Raw genomic sequence first — 20,704 nt, forward strand, 5'->3', positions numbered from 1 at the left:
CCTTCCAATTTGAGTTGTACAGATACAATCTAAAGGTTCAGATAAGAAGCCACCTTCATCATATAGACTTATATACAGATGTAGCATAATTATTATTTTTTGCTTTTAGTACTGTTTATTTCTTGCATCCCCACAAAACAGTATATTATAGACAGGTCTTTTGAGGCTGTTGTAATTTATAGATTTGCTCAATCTTAATAAGCAAATGGGCCGACACTTGTTTGATGGTTAGAAAAGGCACGAGCTATTATAGATACATAGATAACACTAAGATGTCTTCCAAGGAGGGAAAAATGCATCTAAGATAAAACATCTTCATAAAACTGTATATGTACAATGTATACACACACCCCTACATTTTCTTGACCCGTTCATCTGTGGATGGGCACTTAGGTTGATTCCATACTTCGGCTATTGTAAATAACACAGCAGTGAACATGGGAATACAAATATCTATTCTAGAGAATGATTTTTTTCCCTTTGTATAACCACAGGTGGGATTGCTGGACCATATGTTACTTCTACTTAAAATTCCTTGTGGAACCTTTATACTGTTTTCCATGGTGGTTGTAACACTTTACACTCCCACCAACAGTAGACAGTGGTTCCCTTTATTCCATCTTCTTGCCAAAGAGGTTAGTTCTTAAAAACAAAACAAAATAAAATGAAATAAACCCTACAAACAAGAGTTTGGGGAAACAGAGAGTAATAGTTTTGTCTAAATATTGGATATATGTTCATGGAAACAACATGTAGACAGTGTGTGAGCTGTGATAACAGACAGGCTTGTGCCAAAATCTATTATGTACTTGATATGTTATGTTATACCTTAGAACAAAGTAGAACAAATACAAAAAATAAAGCAAAAGAATACAATAAATTATTTTGCCCAGCATACTAATTCTCAGTAATGGTGACATTGATTTTTATGCACCTTCAAATTAATGTAATAGTTCACAATAAAATCTCATCCTAAAGAAAATGAACTACTTGTTAGTAGCTATATTATACAGTTGTGGTTTCATTTATAAACAGTCCCCTAAAAATTTCTCCTACAAAGATCTGCTAAAATCAAGGAAGTCTTACAATTTCGAGAGTTTTAATATTGCCCAGCATTTCTCTCTCCAGTTCAAACCTTCTTAGCTCAACTGGGCAGTTGTTTACTCCAAAGGGCAAAACATAGAACTCATAGCTCGGGGTGGAGGTAACGCGAAGAGCTCCAAGTCAGGGAGCCGACAGACCCTGGGCAGCTTCTGAAGGGAGAGAACAGCCTGTTCTTCCATTGTAGGAGGTTGGTTATCAAACAAAGAAGCAGTTAAGGTTGTAAGCGTTGGCATGATTGTCAGGAAGTTTTAACCATTTCTACTTGAAATATTCCTTCCTGCTTCTTTGCTTTTTTAAAATTCAAATGCTAACGATTCCCAGCTAAACTAAAAGTATTCTCAGATTTATTCGCAAACCGTAATTGTGTAGTGGAGGAAAACTCAGCCATGTTTATATTCCTTAGGTTTTTCACACCTCGGTGGTACTATGTGCCTTCAGCCTGTTTTAACAATTCATTTCAGAGCTTTATAGTTTCTCTTTCTCATATCTATTTATTCATTTACATTGTATAATGTTATGTTTTTATAAGGTGTCATTATTAATACTTTGAGTGGTATTTACTGACATTAATAGGATTAACATCAACGAAATGGTTAAATACATGTAATCATCTTAATTTGAAGTTGCTAGAACAGTAACTTCTAATTTTATCAATGTACATGTTACTAGTTGTAACAACTGAATAGCAACATTCAATAAAGTGAGAATACGATAAATATTCCAAAAATTTATGTAGAACCTCAGAAGACTCTGGATCACCTCAGTACTCTTCAGAAAGATGAACAAAATTGGCAGTACTACACTACCTGATATCAAACTGTAGTACACATCCAGAGATATCAAAACAGCAGGCCATTGGCATAAAAAAACAGGTATCTAGATCAATGGAACAGAATAGAAAGCCCAGAAATAAAAAACACATTTTTACAGTCAATTAATATTTGACCAAAAAGGCAAAAACATACAATGTGGTAAAGACAGTATATTCAAACAAAGGTGTTGAGAAAATCAGATAGACACCTGCAATAAAATGAAACTAGACCATCTCTTTACACCATACAATAGAATAAATTAAAAATGAATTGAAAACTTAAATGCAAGTTGCAAAACCATAAAAATCCTAGAAGAACACATAGGCAATGAAATCTCAGACATTTCTCCTAGCAGTATTTTTCCCTGATGTATCTGCCTCAGGCAAGGGAAGCAAAAGAAAAAACAAACAAGTGGAGCTATATGAAACTAAAAAGCTTTTGCACAGCAAAGGAAACCACCAACAAAATGAAAGGTAACCCACTGATTGGGAGACCATGTTTGCCGATAACGCATTTGATGAGGTGTTAATTTCCAAAACGTACAAAGATCTTATAAAACCCACACCAAGAAAAAGAAAGAAAAAAACCCCCAAATTATCCAATTAAAAAATGGGCAAAGGACCTGAATAGACTCTTCTCCAAAGAGGACATACAGACAGCCAATGGACATATGAAAAGATGCTCAACATCACCAATCATCAGAGAGATGCAAATCAAAACCACAATGAGATATCATCTCACACCTGTCAGAATGGCCATCAGCAATAAATCAACAAACAACAGATGTTTACAAGGATGTGAAGAAAAGAGAACACTTCCGTCTTGTTGGTAGGAATGCAGATCGGTGTAGCCACTGTGGAAAACGGTACAGAATTTCCTCAAAAATATTAAAAATGGAACTGCATTCTGACTTAATGATTTCACTTCTGCAAATATACCTGAAGACGTCCAAAACACTAATCCAAAAGAATATAGGCATCCCCATGTCCATTGCAGCATTATTTACAATCACCAAGATATGGAAGCCACCCAAGTGCCCGTCAGGAGATGAGTGGATAAAATAGCTGATACATTTCCACAGTGGAAAACTAGAGCCATAAAAAAAAGAAATAAATCTTACCTTTTGGGATAACATTGATGGATCTAGAGAATCTTATGCTAAGGGAAATAAGCCAGTCAAAGAAAGATAAATACCACATGGTTTCACTTCTTTTCAGAATCTACTGAAAAAAACAACTAAAAAACAAAATTGAAACAGACTCACAGACTCAACTATCAGAGGAAAGGGGTGCTGGGGGACAAATGAGAAAGGTGAAGCGCTTCAGTTAAACAAACAAACAGACAAAAACCAGACACTGCCACTGGTATGGCGATTGCCAGAGGGAAAGGGTGGTGGGGAAGGGTGGGAGAGGGAGTAGTGGGGGACAAATGGTGGCCGAAAGAGACTTGACGTTGGGTGGTGAACACATGCGACAGTACTCAAATGATGTGTTATGGAGTTGTATATTTGAAACCTGTATGGTTTTATTAGCCGATGTCACCCCAATACATTCAATTAAAAGCAGTGAGCAGAATGGTTTGTTTAGAGGCTAGGTGGTATCCACTCTAGTTAGGTTTATTTACACAGGGCCTGGCAGAAGTTACGCCTGCCTGAGTGTGGTTGGTGGGGTAATAATATGGGTGCAGTAATTTATAGCTTTAATTTGAACATTTCACCTAAAATGTCATATGACTGTGATATTATGTTACAGAATTACATGCTTATGATTTTGTGATAAAAATGTGTTATTTCTGCCAGACCCCATATTTGTTAATTTTTTCATTCAATTATTACCTTTGGCTTAAATCAGTATGATTGTTCATAATTGAACATGTGAACTACAACGGTATGGTGATTGCTGGGGAGAGAGGGTGGAGAGAGGTGAAGGAGATAAAGAGGGGATCAAAGGTGATGGACAGAGACTTGATTGGGGGGCAAACACACAACGCAGTGTATAAATGATGTGTTGTGTAATTGTGCACCTGAAACCTGTATAACTTTGTTAACCAGTGACAGTCCAATACATTTAATACAAAAGACAATGTGAACTATTGCACTCATGGGGAGAAATGAGTATTATGGCTCTTTTTAACAATCTATACACAGGCACGTTATCTCTCCAGAAATCATAAGAGCTCTTTCATGGAAATAAAAGCGTATTTTTATAATCCATTCTCTCTCTTTGGTTCAGGCATGCTTTGTAATTAAATTAAGTTATTACTGTGCTGCAACTCGTGATCCTGTCGGACTTTCTGTGCCTTTCTGCTGTGCCTTTTTGTTTGTTTTAACAATAGACTTAACAATAGCTCTTTTTGAGTAACACCGTTGAGTCTGTCAAGAAAGAATAATATTTGAAATCAACTAAAAGAGCTTAATTCTAGTTCTTGGCAATGACTCACCTCTGTTGTTTTAAAAACAGTTTTATTTTCTATAGTTTCTTCTAGATAGAAATTTAAATTTATTTCCTCAAAATTTGTCCTAGTTTTAGTATTTTTATACTTTATTGTTTGTTATTGACTTTTCATCATTATCTCATTTATTATAGAGTAATATTAAACACATAGGGTCAGGCAAGAATAGGCTTACAGTTATGAGTACATGACATACAGAGTTTATTCCTGTATTATTATTTATTAATTACTGTATTATTTTCCGTATGAGCAACTGTAAACCTACTTTTGCCCCACCCTGTGTTTGTTTCATTTTTTTCTACTTTATATCTTAGATGCACAGCCTTAAAATGGTTTTATATTTATTTTTCCTCGTATTATTTATCTTCGGGGTTTGTACCCTGTGGTAGGCTAAGTAATGGTTCCCCAGAGATGTCCATGCCCCAATGATTGGAACCCGGGATGGTATTCTGCATGGTAAAAGAGGCTTTGTGTGATATAATTAAGGATCATAGATGGGGAGATTATCTTCATTGTCCAAGTGGGCCTAGAATCATCACAAGGGTCAGGAGGCTCAGAGTCAGTATTAGTAGATGTGATGAAGACGGTATGAAGTTGGATGAGATGAGCTAGAGGCCGCTAGGAATGCAGGTGGCCTCTGGAGGATGAAAAAGCAAGGAAATGGACTCTCTTCTCAGAGCCTCCAGAAAGAAGCAGCCCTGGGGGTGCCTTGGCTTCGGCCCAGTGAAACGGGTTTTGATGATCTGAACTTCAGAACTATAACATGATCATTTGTGTTTTAAGACACTCTGTGTTTGGTAATTCTGTCACAGCAGCAATAAGACACTAATACATATGCTGATGAATACCTGTTAAATTTTTTCTCTCCAATTCTGTTGGAGGATTATCTGATTATATATAATAACTCTCAAATGCTGCTGGAGACTTATGTATATATGAACTTTATATAGATATAAACCTTTTCAATATATGGAAATGCCAAAATAACAAGTGGTTTTGTACTCAGTGACTACTGAAAACTCTCATTCTTTAAAGTAAATTGTAATAACAAAGATTTGACAGAGAATCTATGTTTTTGGTATGTCTGTCTCCTTTCCTTATAAAAGTTACTTTTTCAGTGTGTCTGCTTTAAAATGAAGAATAATGCTATTTGTTATTTATACTTTCCTCTTTACTTTTTTCTCCTACTTTTATTATTTCAGAAGCATTCTTGATTAAACATCACAAGTAAAGTATCATATTAGGCAATAAGGAAGAATGAAAAATGTCCAAGTTTTATTTTCTCCTACCAGTAATTTGTTATTGTTATCAGCTGATACAGAAAAAAATTAAATTAATGGTGTGAATACTACTAGACAAATATCCTAACCTGTCACAATATCACAGATGTCATTACTTTATTTCTGTATTTACTGCAAGTATGTTGGGTGATTTTTATACAGACAACTCAGCAGACTGCTGCTCATATGGAGGGTATAGTTCAGTGCAGCACCATTGCATCAGCAAGCAGGCACTCCTCATAAAAATGCAATATTAGCATAGGTCTAGAAAAATTCAAATAGCCATAAGGTATAATCCAATAATGTTGAACTGAAAGCCCTAAAATGACATATTGAGAAAAACTGTTAGATATAATCCAGAAATTTTTACTGACATGTTGTTATCTTGCAGCTCTTCCATGAAAATTCTAACCTCGCAAACCACTACATTTAAATTCCTTTGAAAACAGGTTTAAATGACTCCATTGACAGAACTTTAATTATAATGCTGCCAGATGCTATCAGAGCTGATCTCCTTTAGTTCACAGAATGCTAATGTTTTTTATCATAATGTAAAGAAAACAAATGAGTTAAAGTTTGCATATGTGAGAGTTAGGAAACAGAATTACAAGTAGCCAGAAGAGCTATCCTGAAAACAATACAGAATACAAATAAAGTGTTCTTAATATTAAAAGTATCAGTGATGAAATTTAATCAGTTTTAATGTCCTGTTGTGAAATGTTTTATTGCCTTGAAGAAATAGTTTAATTTGACAGTTAACTGGGACTGAACATTTTGGAGAACATCCACTTTTCATAACAGTGTGCTATTTGGAATAAGCAATGAGTGGTATTTGTCACCAATTCTCTAAACACAATGAAATAATTTCCCATTGATAAAATAAGTCTCTTTCTAATTGGAATTTGTTCATTGCAAGATAAATGATAGAGCTATAATTATTGTGATTGAGTACTTGAAATGAAAATAAATAGGTTTCAAAGATTATCTAATAAAGAACATTTGAAATGCCAATAGCTACCTATCATTTAGAAACTCTCATAAAACATTAATCGAAGCATACTAACTAATGAGCTTTTATTTTTGGATGACTGTTCCACCCAAACTATTAATTTATGTTGTAAAATGTTAATATATTCTTAAAAGATATATAGGCTTGCTATAACTTGTATTGAATCATAATAGTATATACCTATATAACTAATAGAAAAGCATCTTTGAGACATTTTCATAATGAAATAATGAGACAAATGATCAAGAATGATACAACAAACTAAGCAATTTCCAGTTTTTCAGTGATGCTTATTGAAATATAATTCTGGAGATTTCCTAAACGATAAAATTTTAAAAAAGGATTATAGTAGAGACTCAAAATTAATATAACATATTGAGTTTATACTAGTATACTAAATACAAGAGGAATTCAGGAGGTGCTTGAAAAACGTATTTTAGCACTGTTTCAAGATTTGTGACCTAGGGGTAGATTACTATTGGGCACAATTTTAGGTTGTACTGCACAGGAGAGAGCAAACCAAATGAATTGAACTATATGTGATTCCCTTGAGGCAAAAGCATGTTTATCGTTATTATCAACACTATAAAGGAATAAGAACAAAATAAAGATATATCCTAACAAAAGAAACACTCGTTTAGCACTTAATGTGGCAGTTCATGAACTGTACATACTGTATTATTTCATTTACTCCTTATAAAAACCCTACGTTGTATTGTGATCATCTCCATCTTTTTAGTTGGAAACGTTGCCCTCTACTCACTTCTTAATCCTCTGTACTACTGCTTTTCATGTGACATTCTACCAAAAATGTTGTTGCTAATTTTTTTAACCTTTTATTTTTTTATTTTTTGTGGCTTGTCTTTTTATTCTTTTTAAAATTTAATTATTGTTCAAGTACAGTTTTCTGTCTCTTACTCCCATCCCAGCCCACTCCCCAGTGCTCCCCACCTCTCTCCCATTTCCACCCCTGTTAGTTTTTGTCCATGTGTCCTTTATACTTGTTCCTGTGAATCCTTCCCCCTTTCCCCTGAAATTCCCTCCCCTCTCCCCTCTGCTCCTTTAAATGGCTTCCCCATTTGCGGGGAGAGTTTTCAGACCGTTCAGTTTGAATGTATTTCACCTTCTGCAGTTCTTGCTGCTGTTGACTGTCTCACAGCTTTTGCCCCTTTGCTCTGGTAAAATCACATTCCCAGGTTTTTCTTCTTTTTTTCTCAGTCTACTAGCTTGCTCTTAAAATGTTTGCCTTGCCCAGGGTTATTCTGTCTTTGCCCTGTACTCTAGAATATTGGGCAAACTCTTCCTCAGTCTTGGTTTTTTTGGTAATGTTTTCAGGGTTCATTGATGTTGTAACATGTATCAGAATTTCATTTTTATGGCTGAATAATATTTTATTGTATGTATAGATATATACTACCTTTGGGTATTCATTTATCTGTTGAAGGATATTTGGGGTGTTTCAACCTTTTGGCGACTGTGAATATTGCTGCTGTGAGTATGAGTGGACAGGAATTTGTTGGAGTCCCCGCTTTCCATTCTCGGGTATAAACCTAGGGGTGGAATTGTTGGATTGTGTGGTTATTTTGTGTTTAAATTTTGGAGGATAAAGGATGATTTTTTTAAGTTAAAAACATATAGTAGGACATCTCATTGATTTATGCAATTTGTTAATGAGAGAACCAAAAGAATGCTAAAGTTGATTCAATGGAGAATTCAGGAGAATCCTGAGTCTCACCGCAGTAAAAGAAAGAATGGTGAAATTAGATTGCTAACCTGGATACCGACTTATTATTGTTCTACCTGGCAATTAAGGCATAATCTTTGGAATTATCTTTACACCTGACAGAAATCATTTGCATCATTTATAATTTATCAGCCTTCTGTAAGTCATATAACTTTACTGAGTCTAGGCCTTAGTCAAAGAAAATGGCAAGTCAAAGAATGTTACATTTTCTTGAAGAACTTTCAACCCTTAGGTAGGCTTGCTGAACGATGGGGGACATTAGAAGCACAAACAGTAATCTTTTGGCCTTATCTCCAATTTTTGGATAACTTTTTGTTAATGGTGTATGTATTTCCTTTTGTTTTGTTTATAGTATATTTTGCTTTCACTATTTAACAGCAGACTTTATTTTTAAAGCAGTTTTAGGTTTCCAACAAACTTGAGTGGCAAGTACAGAGTTCTCGTATACATCCCATTCCCACAAACGCACGGTGTTCCCCATCAAAACCCACACCAGTGCAGTGCGTTTGTTACAACAGACAACCTCTCAGCTGTCCTTTTGATTTTCATCCATCCCTATTTCTAGAAATGATTTGAGGTGTATAAGAACAATGACAAAGAACACAATGAAATCTTGTGTTGGTCAACTGTCTGTTTAGGTTTTTCCCTAAAATAAATCATACATTTCTCATTTTTGCCAATAACTGTATTGATTTAGATATTTTGAGCACGTCAGCTATCTTCCACGTGGTAGAACATTGATTGTTCTCAATTAATGTCTTGATTTGATCGCTATCAATTTCAACTGTTTTACCCAATGGTAGAGCATCAGCCAGCAAGAAATCTCCAGCACAAAATTTTGCAAACTACTTTTGAGACATTCGATTCGTCACAGCACCTTCTCTATACAGGGCACAAATCTTTTTTTTCATTGCAGCTGCAATCTTACCATTCTTGAAATAATCAAGTATAATATGCCAAAAATGTCACTTTTTTTCTTTCATCTTCAATATCAAAATGGCTACACAAAAATTCATCAACTTTGATAAGTTTTGTAATGTATTCTGATATGACAGCTGTCTCAATACAATTTAACAAAATTGTTTTAAATAAAGTTAAAGACAACGAAGTGCCACTAGAGCCATCCTATGGAAAATAAACAAATGAACTTTTTGGCCATCCCGATATATAGTATTAAATGTGCAAGATTTATACAATGGTAGTCATACTAGGATCTGAGAGATAAATGAATTCATTTGGCTACAGGAATTAGCTTCCAGCTCTCTAGGTGCCAGACAGAAAGAAAAGCATGATGAGATACTTAAGTCTTACTTTCCAGTAATAAGAAGTATATAGGAGGATCAGGATAGCCTTTCCATAGTATAAGCTGAAGAATGTATGAAGAATGTTGTATTTTTGTAACGCAGTTAGGCCAATAAAATGCCTAACAATGGTAAATACCAATATAATTATATTAGTAATACATATACAAACAAATGAAAGTTTAATAATGAAGAATTCATCAGTGACCAAAATAAAAGGCCATGGCTTTAATAACTACCTTATACAAGACACATGGGCAACCACATGTAGTTATTTTTTATACTGACCCTTGACGATAAGTTAAAATCATAGTATATAATCATAATATTGCAAATGCATATTTTAAATATCAGAGTTTAAAGATATAATTTGGATGATTTTCCTTAATAAGGCACAATATTTAGAGGTGCCAAAATAATATTTAGTGTGCATAATTTGAGAACAGCAATAATTTTGGCAGATCATTACCAGAAGCTTCTTAGCAAAGAATTTGAAATTGACTGCTGTTGAATGCTCAACGTAATGTCAAGTGGGTACCAACCATATGTGTTCCTTAGTTAAGGTAGCATAATTGGTATTTTATTAGAAAATGATAAAACCTATTGAGTCATCCCAAGTGGATGGCTGCGCATATTTAGGTGAGGTGGATGCAAACTTTTGTCAGGAAGCCGCACTGTGTGTACTGGAAGGCTCGCCATGGGAGGTGGCTGGGCCTTTCTCTTGGAGTGACTTAATTTCTGAAGTTGTCACAATCAAAGTCAGATAAGAAGTAATCACTGAAGTCCTATCAGGACTTTTTCAAAGTGTATGCTTTGAAAAAAAGTTTATGTAGTGTGATTTGTAGGTCTTCATTTTCTAGAGTTTTAGACCTCTTTTACTCCCTCTCTAATTTCATGTTCATTTGGTTTGAAAAATGTTAACTTTATTTTTCCCAGAGATGCAGGTAGATCCAGTGTCAGCTTATATAATCTTTAATTTATTGTGACTTTGGCACTTTAAAACTGTCTGCATGTGATTTTTAAGAATTCATATTACATGTTGAAGTTTTTACAAACATCAAGTTTAGAGTAGCTGTAAGGTGCAGGTAAATCAAATCTTACTTCACTGCCTGTAATTCAGAGGATGTTTATTGGTATCATGCTTTATCTTCTCTAATTACTACACATTGTCTGAAGATCACATGAGAGGGAGAGTGAATTCCTCAGTCTTTTCTAGAGTCATTATGTATCGCTAATGCTTCATTCTCTATTTTTATGTATATTAAGTATGTGTATATATGTGATATAACTTTTCATACATAGAATATATTAGGTCTTATTTAATAAAGAATAACTCTCATCTCTTACTATTTAACTATTCAAATTTTAGGTTGAAATTTATAATATAATTTGTTTTGATTATGTTAAAAGTTTACAGATGGGTAGAATAGTAGCTTATGAATTTTGAGTGATTAAAACTAAGGAAGCGGAAGCCCAATACAGTTTATACCTAGAACATTTTTGTCCACATTCTGAGTTCAGTATATAGAATTAAAATCAAAATACCTAACTTGATGCCTTAGGTCTGAGTTTGACTCCATATACTAATAACCCAATTTGTGCCAAAACCCCATTTCACTGACGAATGTAAAATGTACTAAGGTATTAAACATGTTCACATATTTTAAAATCTATATAATCTAATTTTTACAATGTTTTAAAATTAAAACATTTGGAGACAGACAAAAAAATTAAATATAATTAGCTAGGACAGTAGATTTCAAAACATTTTTCTGCTATAGTTGCATATAACATCAAATGCTGCATGCACTCTCATCTGCTTTGCATAATCCAAATCTCATTAAATTATCTCATATTCTCTCTGTAATCATCCACATGTATGAGTAGTCAAGGATAGATTTTTCCTTCTCAGAGATATAGTCTATGATATATAATGTACATGTATATTGTTTTTGTAGTGTGCTGCTTAGTAAAAGACAAATAGAAATACTTTCCCTTGGCTTCTTATCTATTTTTAACTAAAATTTTATTATGCTTTTTTGGGAAGACTAATGGTAATGTTTAGCAGTTCTCATGCTTTTATGATAATACCACTTAACCAACTGGGATAATTGGCATTTATCTAAAGGTCAAGCAATTACTGGTAAAGTTATATTCTGACATTTGAGCTAGCAAGTGTTATGGAAATGTCTGTGGAGAGTAGTTAAATAGACACAAGGGTCTTTTTGTCCTTCTGATAAAGCTCTTTCTACTTAACGACCAAGCTGTTTTGATCCTGGTTAATGTTAGAAGAGAAAACATATTTCTGCTGCTAACCACTGAAGCCTTTTATATTCTGGCACTAAATACATTCTTAAAATTAGCAGTAAACACATGTCTGCACACATATTTTTTTCTAGGACTATAGAGTTAACATCTTCTTGCGACAAAAATGGAATGATCCCAGGCTAAAGCTCCCCAGTGATTTTCGGGGCTCAGATGCACTGACAGTGGATCCCACAATGTACAAATGTCTGTGGAAACCTGATTTATTTTTTGCAAATGAAAAAAGTGCCAATTTTCATGACGTAACCCAGGAAAATATCCTCCTTTTTATTTTTCGGGATGGAGATGTCCTTGTCAGCATGAGGTACTCTTTTTTATCTTTGGTTTTTGCACGCACATTTATATTTTCCTTTTAAAATCAGTGAAATATATATCACAGAGAAACATATTAACTGACTTCTACGACATCTGTTTCTATTTTCAGGTTATCTATTACTCTCTCGTGCCCATTGGACTTGACCTTGTTTCCCATGGATACACAACGTTGCAAAATGCAACTTGAGAGCTGTATGTAAATGAGACCCTAAATGATTATAGAAATAAAATGTTTAAAAATGTCTAGGCAATGCATTCTACAATACTAATATCTTGAATAACAAATTTTGATTACAAAATATCATTAGAATAATTTGTTTAGGGAAATAGTTAATCTTTTACTATATTAATTTGTATAAAACAAATCCTTTTGGTTCTAGTTTTTTATCTCAATTAAATTGATACAGGTGTACACTCGTAATTCTTTCGATTGCCATCTTCACTCGAATTAGCAATGTAGGCAAGGTAAAGGAGAAAATGCTCTTCTAATAATTTTCTGATGTTAAGACCATACTTTTAGATCAGAAAATTTGAAAATAATTTTAAAAATATCCTCTAAATCTTACCAAGCATCCATTTTCTATGGATGTATAAAATTTATTCTTAGAAAATTACATTTTTTGTTTCTATGATCGTTTTTATTGTATAATATATGCACTAAATGTATTGATTAAAATGATTATCTCTAAAACATTAATTTGCTATGACAATTACCTTTTGCAAATAAAACTCTAAATAAAACTCAAAAAATTAACACTAATGTAAGGAACCATTAACATGAATATACCATAACCCATTTCTATAAAGAGTAAACAATAGTAACCTTGTAAAACCTCTTACATGTGCTTGCTGGATGATATATTTTAAAGTTACTTAGTGATTATTTGCTGTTTTTCTTTTAATTACAGAATCAGGGTCTTAAATCTGAGCAGCATTTACTGCTTTCTAGCTATAAAATGAGATTTTGCAGATGTCAGTGTGTATATGTCCATGTTAGTATATGTGTTGTACATATGTATGCCTGTGTGTTTTTATAAAAAGTCCAGCTATATATTTATATTCATTTCTATCACCAGAAGAACTAAAGTATCTCTTTAAAAATATATGCACTTTAGTGTTGAACAGTAAGTTACTATATGCTGTAAAACCCCTTTGATCCTTGAATTGTAGCCACGTTACCTACTCCCAAAACGTGTGCTTCCATGGGCTGTGATGGCGTCCGCTGGAGGGGCTAATTGCTTTCCCAGGGCAATGCAACTCTTTTGGGGAAGTTAGTAGTGACTTCTTTAAAAAAATGTTTTGGTGCCTAGATTTCTTTACAGATTTCCAGGTTGTATATTGCATGATTGCAAATGTAGACATTTAGAAAGCTAGTATCACTTATTTATTACTTCTTTATTGATGGCATTTCAGAATTCTGACACAAGGTACTACTGTATATGACACACTAGGACCTTAACTGTTTGCAATATGCTGATTATTTTAACTTGTTCTTTCTTTAAGCCAACTATCTTTAATTTTTGTGCTGATATTTTCATCAGTGGCTCTAGATTTCACTTCTTTACAGTTTAACAACAATTTCATATAAGTCTCCATTTTCATAACATTTTGTTGTTTAATATTTGAATTATTAAAATATTAAGAGAGCATAATAATTCTATTTCAAACTAATATGTTTTATTTGTTTTTGTTTATAGTTGGTTACACAACTGATGATTTACGATTTATCTGGCAGTCGGGGGATCCTGTTCAGTTAGAAAAAATTGCCTTACCTCAATTTGATATTAAAAAGGAGGATATTGAATATGGTAACTGTACAAAGTACTATAAAGGCACTGGTAAGTAATGGTCTTTAAATTAAACAAAACTAAGTCCCATTTCAAAGATTTATCTTAGTATTTTGAAAGGAAAAACTGGGCCCTTAAGAAATTGGTCACTCAAGTGCTCAATGAAGGAATCATAGATACACAGATTTTCAAATATGGAAGGAACCTTCTTCATACGGACAAAAAATAACTGGGGTGCGGGGTGGCTGAGTGAGTTACCAGGCAAATCGGGGTCAGCCACAGCAGTAGGCACAGCATCTCTCCTCCCTCTAACATCCTCACTCAAACGAAGCATGAGGACGACTGTTTTAGCGAGTTTTACAACTCACCTTGTAGTCATAATAATAAAACAAACTGAAAGGTAAGAAAAGTAATTTGAGATTGTTGTATAGACACATATTTATTAGATGGCTTTTTGTGGTCTTGTTCTATGTGAGGCATTGTCTTAACTGCTTTGCAAGAACTCTATAACTCAATCCTCACCGCAGCCCTCTGAGTTCATTACTTGTAACATCTCTGCTTCACACATTCGGATAATGAAGCAGAGACACTTGCCCAGCCTACTCTCACCAAATGGTGTCCTGGGGTAGGGAGTCCGGCATCACCGCACAACCTGTGGAGTCAGTTGCACTGTACTTTGAAAATAGTTACCTACATCCAGACTATATGCTTAACATTTCAAAATAAACAGTCTCTATACTGTTTTGAATAAAATATAGTATGTCCTGTTGAAGTTTTAAAATCATATGGAGATGAATTTAACCTAATACTTTCATTCCTAGTGTTAAGTAATAAGCGTAAAATTATGTAGCAGCATGGAAAATTATGGGAGTGTTAGTTTTCTCACGTTGGAGCCCTCTGTTTAAAAGTCTCCATTGAGGGACTCAACAGTGAATGAACAACAGGTCTGTGCCCCTTTGAAATTCATACTCTGATGAAGTAAACAAGTAAACAAATAAATATAGTTTATTTTAGTTTTGAGAAGGAAATGAGAAGGTGTGCTATGACAGAGAGTATTTGGGGGATTAATGAAGATTTATATTAAGTAAAGGGTTGCGTAGAATTGTTTGTGTTAAAGAAAAACAGCAACAAAAACCTTATGGGTAACCTAACAGTAATGGGCACTGTGTTTCAATAAACATGCCTTATTAACATTTACTTGAGTCATAGGAATATGAGTAAAGCATAAATTAATACTAGGATGGTATTTTGAAATGTATGTAGAAAAATAGAACATTCAAAATATATGGGATGCTTAATTCAGCAGAACAGTGAAAAAGATATAGAGAATAACACATATATAATAATGGCCAACATTTTCTTTACTGTGTACAGAAATATCATGAATAATAAATCGGCTCTAACTTCATTAAAAGTTAGGTCTTTTGTAGTTGTAGAAATTGCAAAGGCAGAGAAATATATGGGAAAACAAGTATACAGAAATACTTAAATGGGAAGCCTGAGTAGATAATAAGGAAATGAAATCCCACAGGAAATAGAAAGTAAATTAAATTTGCCAATGAACATTTTTATCAATTAGCTCTCCACCTGCCTCTCATAAATGTAAGAGTACCAGGAAAAGATCAAAAAAGATCAAGAAATGTTTCTCATAAAAGTTTATGGAGCAAATTGCAATAATATCCAAGCGTGTATTTATTGCCAAGTACATCCAAATCTTGGGAAGTTCCCCCAGAGGTGGCTTCATAAAGGGACATGTGGAAACTTGCTTCAGAATACAGGACTCATGTTATTTAGACTGTCCTTTAAACATGGTGAGATCAAATGCAAATATTCGTCCTCAAGTGAACAACTCTGCAGTAAATTGCTACCATATTTGCGACCACTTAGGCTACCCCAAAGTACATAAGCACATTGTGTCATTCTCTATTTCCCACACAACTGGTAAATATAAATTTAACTTGAGCAAGTGATGCTATTATAAAGCCAGGTACTTCAGAACCACATGCAGAAAATACTGTGAGCTTCTTAACCACAGCATATTGAATTTATGAAAGATTGTACTTTGGATATTTTGCATACGATTGTTAGTTAGAAACATATGCTCTTGTTTGTTCAGGCAGGAAGTTAGGATAAGTGGATGAGAACAGAAAAGGGAGAGAAATTTTTTCCTGTATTGACTTTTATTAAATTTTTTACTGTATTGACTTTTTAAAAAACCTGTGTAAACTTTAAATGAATTGCCTATTTTTAAAGAAATTAAAATTTAAAAAGAAAAAACACTCTGAATTTATAGTTTTTTTTATTTAATATGGGAACATTTTACATAATTAGAATTTGCTTCAGTCAAATCAACTATTTAGTGTTCTTACATATTAGCTTTAATATTTTTTTCTAATTTCACAGAAGTAGCCATAATATAATTCACATTGGAAAAATAGATTCTTAATCTAAGTTATTTGATAAGAAGATGTGAATAGCAACCTTTATTTGCATGTATTAAAACCCTAATATATATTAAATATTGCTTAGGTACTATTAGTGAATAAATGCATAGATCACTCTAGTGTCAGAAGTATATACATCCTTCCCAACCAAGAAATACAGATACATATTACTTTTAAAATAGAAACTAGTTAAATGTAATACTGTCCTTTCCTTAGAATTATTTTATTCATTGTTTGTACCAACATTTATAAGTAACAATGTACAGTTTAAGCTGAACACAATGGAAGATATTTAACTTCTTGGTATTTTATATAACCCTACTTATGTTGATTGTAAATGACATTTTTATTTAAGTGCTTTAAGCATTAACTATTGTATTTAAGTTGCTGACTGAGGACTTAAAACATTTAAAAAATAGACTCAAACATCTGAATATATTCTAGTGCTAGGCAAATATTTGTGTCACTTATTTTCTGTCTCAAGTCAGCAAAGACTCTTATGAGGCTACTCGTAATTTGTGATTAAGTCTGGGGACTAGCTGATGTCAGGGCAGCTCTAGAATTATGTCATAAGGCAATTTCTGCATTTGTCTCCGCTAGTGAAATGGACATTTGAGGGCCCGGAGCAGAGGAAGGGAGAATTGAGAGGAACCTCAGGCGCCTGCGCTTTGTCATATTGTAGCTACATAAAATGAAAACACATTTCTTGTTCTTGCTAATGTTTACTTCCAATACTTTACTTTGTAAGGCTTAAATATGCATGTAAGTCACTGGGGACGGCCATCCTTCCAAGATAAGAAGTGGTATACGTGGCTGAGAAATTAATATGACCACACACAGCCCAGGAGTGTTTCTTTTCGACATGCCCCGCTTTGATTCACTGCTCCCTGTAGGATTCCTTTTTTGGACCATTGACTTGGAGAGTAGCCGTGGGTAATGACAATTCCAAGTCCATTGCAGATTCTCTGAACAAAAGCATAAAAGCCAAGACAGGCACTAGTGCCGCCACATGTGGTATCTATTTCTCAATGTCATAATGAAGTTGTGTAAGGTCAGGTGAACCCTGACATCCATAATGTCATCCTCTTAGATCACATCAATGTCATATATTTATAGAAAAAAACAACAACTTTTTTTGGTGGAGTTTGCTTTGTGAAATTGCCTCAAATAAAAGTGACTTATAGGTCCCTTACTGATTTTGGTGGTGTGTGTGGGTGAGAACCTCACAGTTCCCTTGTTTGTTTTGGAAAGGGTACTACACATGTGTGGAAGTCATCTTCACCCTCAGGAGACAGGTCGGGTTTTACATGATGGGCGTCTACGCGCCGACCCTGCTGATCGTGGTTCTGTCCTGGCTCTCCTTCTGGATCAACCCGGACGCCAGTGCTGCCCGAGTGCCGCTGGGTAAAGTGCCCCATGCCTCTCTCTCTGTGTAACTGAGTATATAACCAAATATTTTGAAATAATGAGTTCGGGAATTGGAGGCAATCCTTTTTTCCTTTTATTTTTTACTTCCTTCAAAACGTGGCATTAAACTAGATTTTCTCATTATTTGCATCCTGTGTGTGTGTGTGTGTGTGTGTGATCCGAACATCACCTGGAACTTATGTGGGTAAAAATGGGACATATCTGACATCTCAGTGACTGGTTGTAGCATTTCATTTTTTTGTCCATCAGAAAGGCCTCCCGCTAACCTCCCTCCTGACTTAACAGGAAGACTTAAATGACATACAGAGTTTAGAAACAAGGAAACTGGGAAAGAAGCAATGAAAATGACAATTTTGTCTGAATAAGAAAATTTGTAGCTTATATCTAATGAAAACCAGAAAGACCAAATATGTATTTTAATAACCAAAAAATGTGGGAAATTGTATTCTAAGGGTTATGTATCTGTATTGAGGACATTGACAACTGGTATATTAATTAGAGCAAGGGTGTCAAACTCATTTCACCAAGGGTGTCAAACTCATTTTCACCACATCAGTCTCTTGGTTGCCTTCAAAAGGCTGAATGTAGAGCTCCTTGGCCCTAGTTAAGGAGTAGTTACATTTATACACTCCTAAAATTACATTCAGCCCTTTGAAGGCAACTGCAAGGCTGATGTGGCTGGCCCCTGGTGAAAATGAGTTTGATACCCCTGTCTGAGAAAATGAGAATTAACTATGTAGTATAATGTTCTGAGAATAAAATACCCAAAACTAGACTTAAATTCTTAGATTTGTTGAGAACATTATGAATTTCCTCAAATAGTCAAAATTTGTTTTTGCTTTTTAGGAATATCTTACTCCCATGCAGTAAGGGGTGGGAAAAGTAGGATTTTTTGCTGCTGTGACATTCTTTTAAATTAATATAGCTATTGTAATAGTCATAACCTGCATGTCTTTTTCCATATGAACAACTGTAAGCCTACTTTTGTCCACGCCTGTGTGAGTTGAAATGACAGTCTTCCAGAGGTACTTTGGAACTAGCTTTCCTTGTGCTGTTAATATTACATGTAGCAGAATTTTACTATTTCCTTGAAAACTGGAACCATTTTTTTTCCTTGAAATAACCAGGGATGTTCTCTACTTTGTCTTTTCTATTATATTTTTAAATTGTAACCCTTATCAGAAAATTGCTTTATATGTTCTTGTTCTGATTTAGTTGTTCATGGGATAAAATTCAAATCTATCGCTGCCTAAAATAATGCTGGAAAATGAACTAAGCTGTGTGGCTTCTTCAGAGATACTATAGAATAATTTTAGATAGCTTTAATATTTAAACCAGCTCCAAAATGTGTTTTTATACCTGTTTAAATTTATACTTCTTTATTTAAAATGCTGAGAACTTGCAAACATCCCCAGTAACTTTTAATAATGCTTCCATTAAAAGTATGTACATATTATTTCTTCCACTCTGTGCTTTAAAGGGACCTGATGGGTTCATGGGTCTTTGGAGGGTCCTGGAGAGGGATTTAGTCAAAGAGTAATGATTGCTGGGCATTTTTTCACAGGGCTAATGAGCAACTTTAATTCCTTCTGCTGTTTCTGTAGGTATCTTTTCAGTACTCAGCTTGGCCTCTGAGTGCACCACGCTTGCTGCTGAACTGCCCAAGGTGTCCTACGTGAAGGCTCTTGACGTGTGGCTCATTGCTTGTCTGCTCTTTGGGTTCGCTTCCCTTGTGGAGTACGCAGTTGTCCAGGTGATGCTGAATAACCCCAAACGAGTGGAGGCAGAAAAAGCCAGAATTGCTAAAGCTGAGCAAGCAGACGGAAAAGGTGGAAATGTGGCTAAAAAGAATACCGTGAATGGTACAGGGACTCCGGTCCACATTAGCACTTTGCAGGTAAGAATGAAATTCTCCAATGAAACGATTTCCCCCCGGCATGGCTCTCTGTAGTGTTGGGAGAGCTACCTTCTGTGGGTGTAAAGGTTTGATAGAATTGGTATTCACTCATTTTTCACTCAGAGATGAAAAGGAACTAATCACAGCATACTTTTTAGAAGACAAATGGAAAACATTTAGATCACATACCAATTAAGATAAAAATCAACACCAAATTTCTTCAGGACTTTTCACTGAGTTTAATGATATCCTTCTGCTGTGATGGACACCATCCAATGTGGAGGTCTTGCCAGAACGGCAGACCTCCTAACTGCCTTATTTGATAAGCCTTAGTGAAAGGCTGGAGGACTCTCGGGGAAGCACTGACCTTGTACCAACAGTGAAGGCTTAGAGGAGCATGCTCTTGATTAAATGCCCTACATATTCACTGTCAGGTTCGAGAGTTTCACACAGAACGTGACAGGCAGGTTACTTACTCCTTGGATGCCCGGCCCATAGGGAAACTATGCCCATAGTTTTGGATCTGCCCTGTCCAACATTCAGTGCCTGGAGAATTGGACAGGCTTAACCCCTCACATTGTCTTGTACTTGGTCATAGGTCTAAGGATAGCGGGCAATCTTTATAAATCCAGGTATTGATAAATACTGGAGCAACAGGCTGCTGCACATATTAGGGATAGCTGTCCACTCTCCCCAAAGTGCCTCTGTTGATGACCTCTGGTTAAGAAGACCAATAAATGAGGCAATCATTTCTATTGAGCTTTCCATGAAATTCCCCAAGAGACTAAGAGGGCCACAGCATCCTAC

General features: G+C 34.8%; 1 protein-coding gene across 2 annotated transcripts in view; it reads left to right on the forward strand.

The window, feature by feature from the left end:
• The window catches only part of GLRB (glycine receptor beta), a 51,886-nt gene that overhangs the window by 24,983 nt on the left and 6,199 nt on the right, over positions 1-20,704 (forward strand). For both annotated transcript variants that reach the window (XM_037058278.1, XM_037058279.1), the window contains 5 exons: positions 12,101-12,330; positions 12,451-12,533; positions 14,039-14,179; positions 17,824-17,976; positions 19,605-19,897. In XM_037058278.1, the coding sequence (XP_036914173.1) occupies positions 12,101-12,330; positions 12,451-12,533; positions 14,039-14,179; positions 17,824-17,976; positions 19,605-19,897 (900 nt within the window). The remainder of the gene's footprint in view (positions 1-12,100; positions 12,331-12,450; positions 12,534-14,038; positions 14,180-17,823; positions 17,977-19,604; positions 19,898-20,704) is intronic.

The sequence above is a fragment of the Sturnira hondurensis genome, unplaced genomic scaffold (assembly GCF_014824575.4).
Source record: "Sturnira hondurensis isolate 20B ecotype Veracruz unplaced genomic scaffold, ASM1482457v3 Scaffold0010128, whole genome shotgun sequence".
NCBI classification, from domain to species: Eukaryota; Metazoa; Chordata; class Mammalia; order Chiroptera; family Phyllostomidae; genus Sturnira; species Sturnira hondurensis.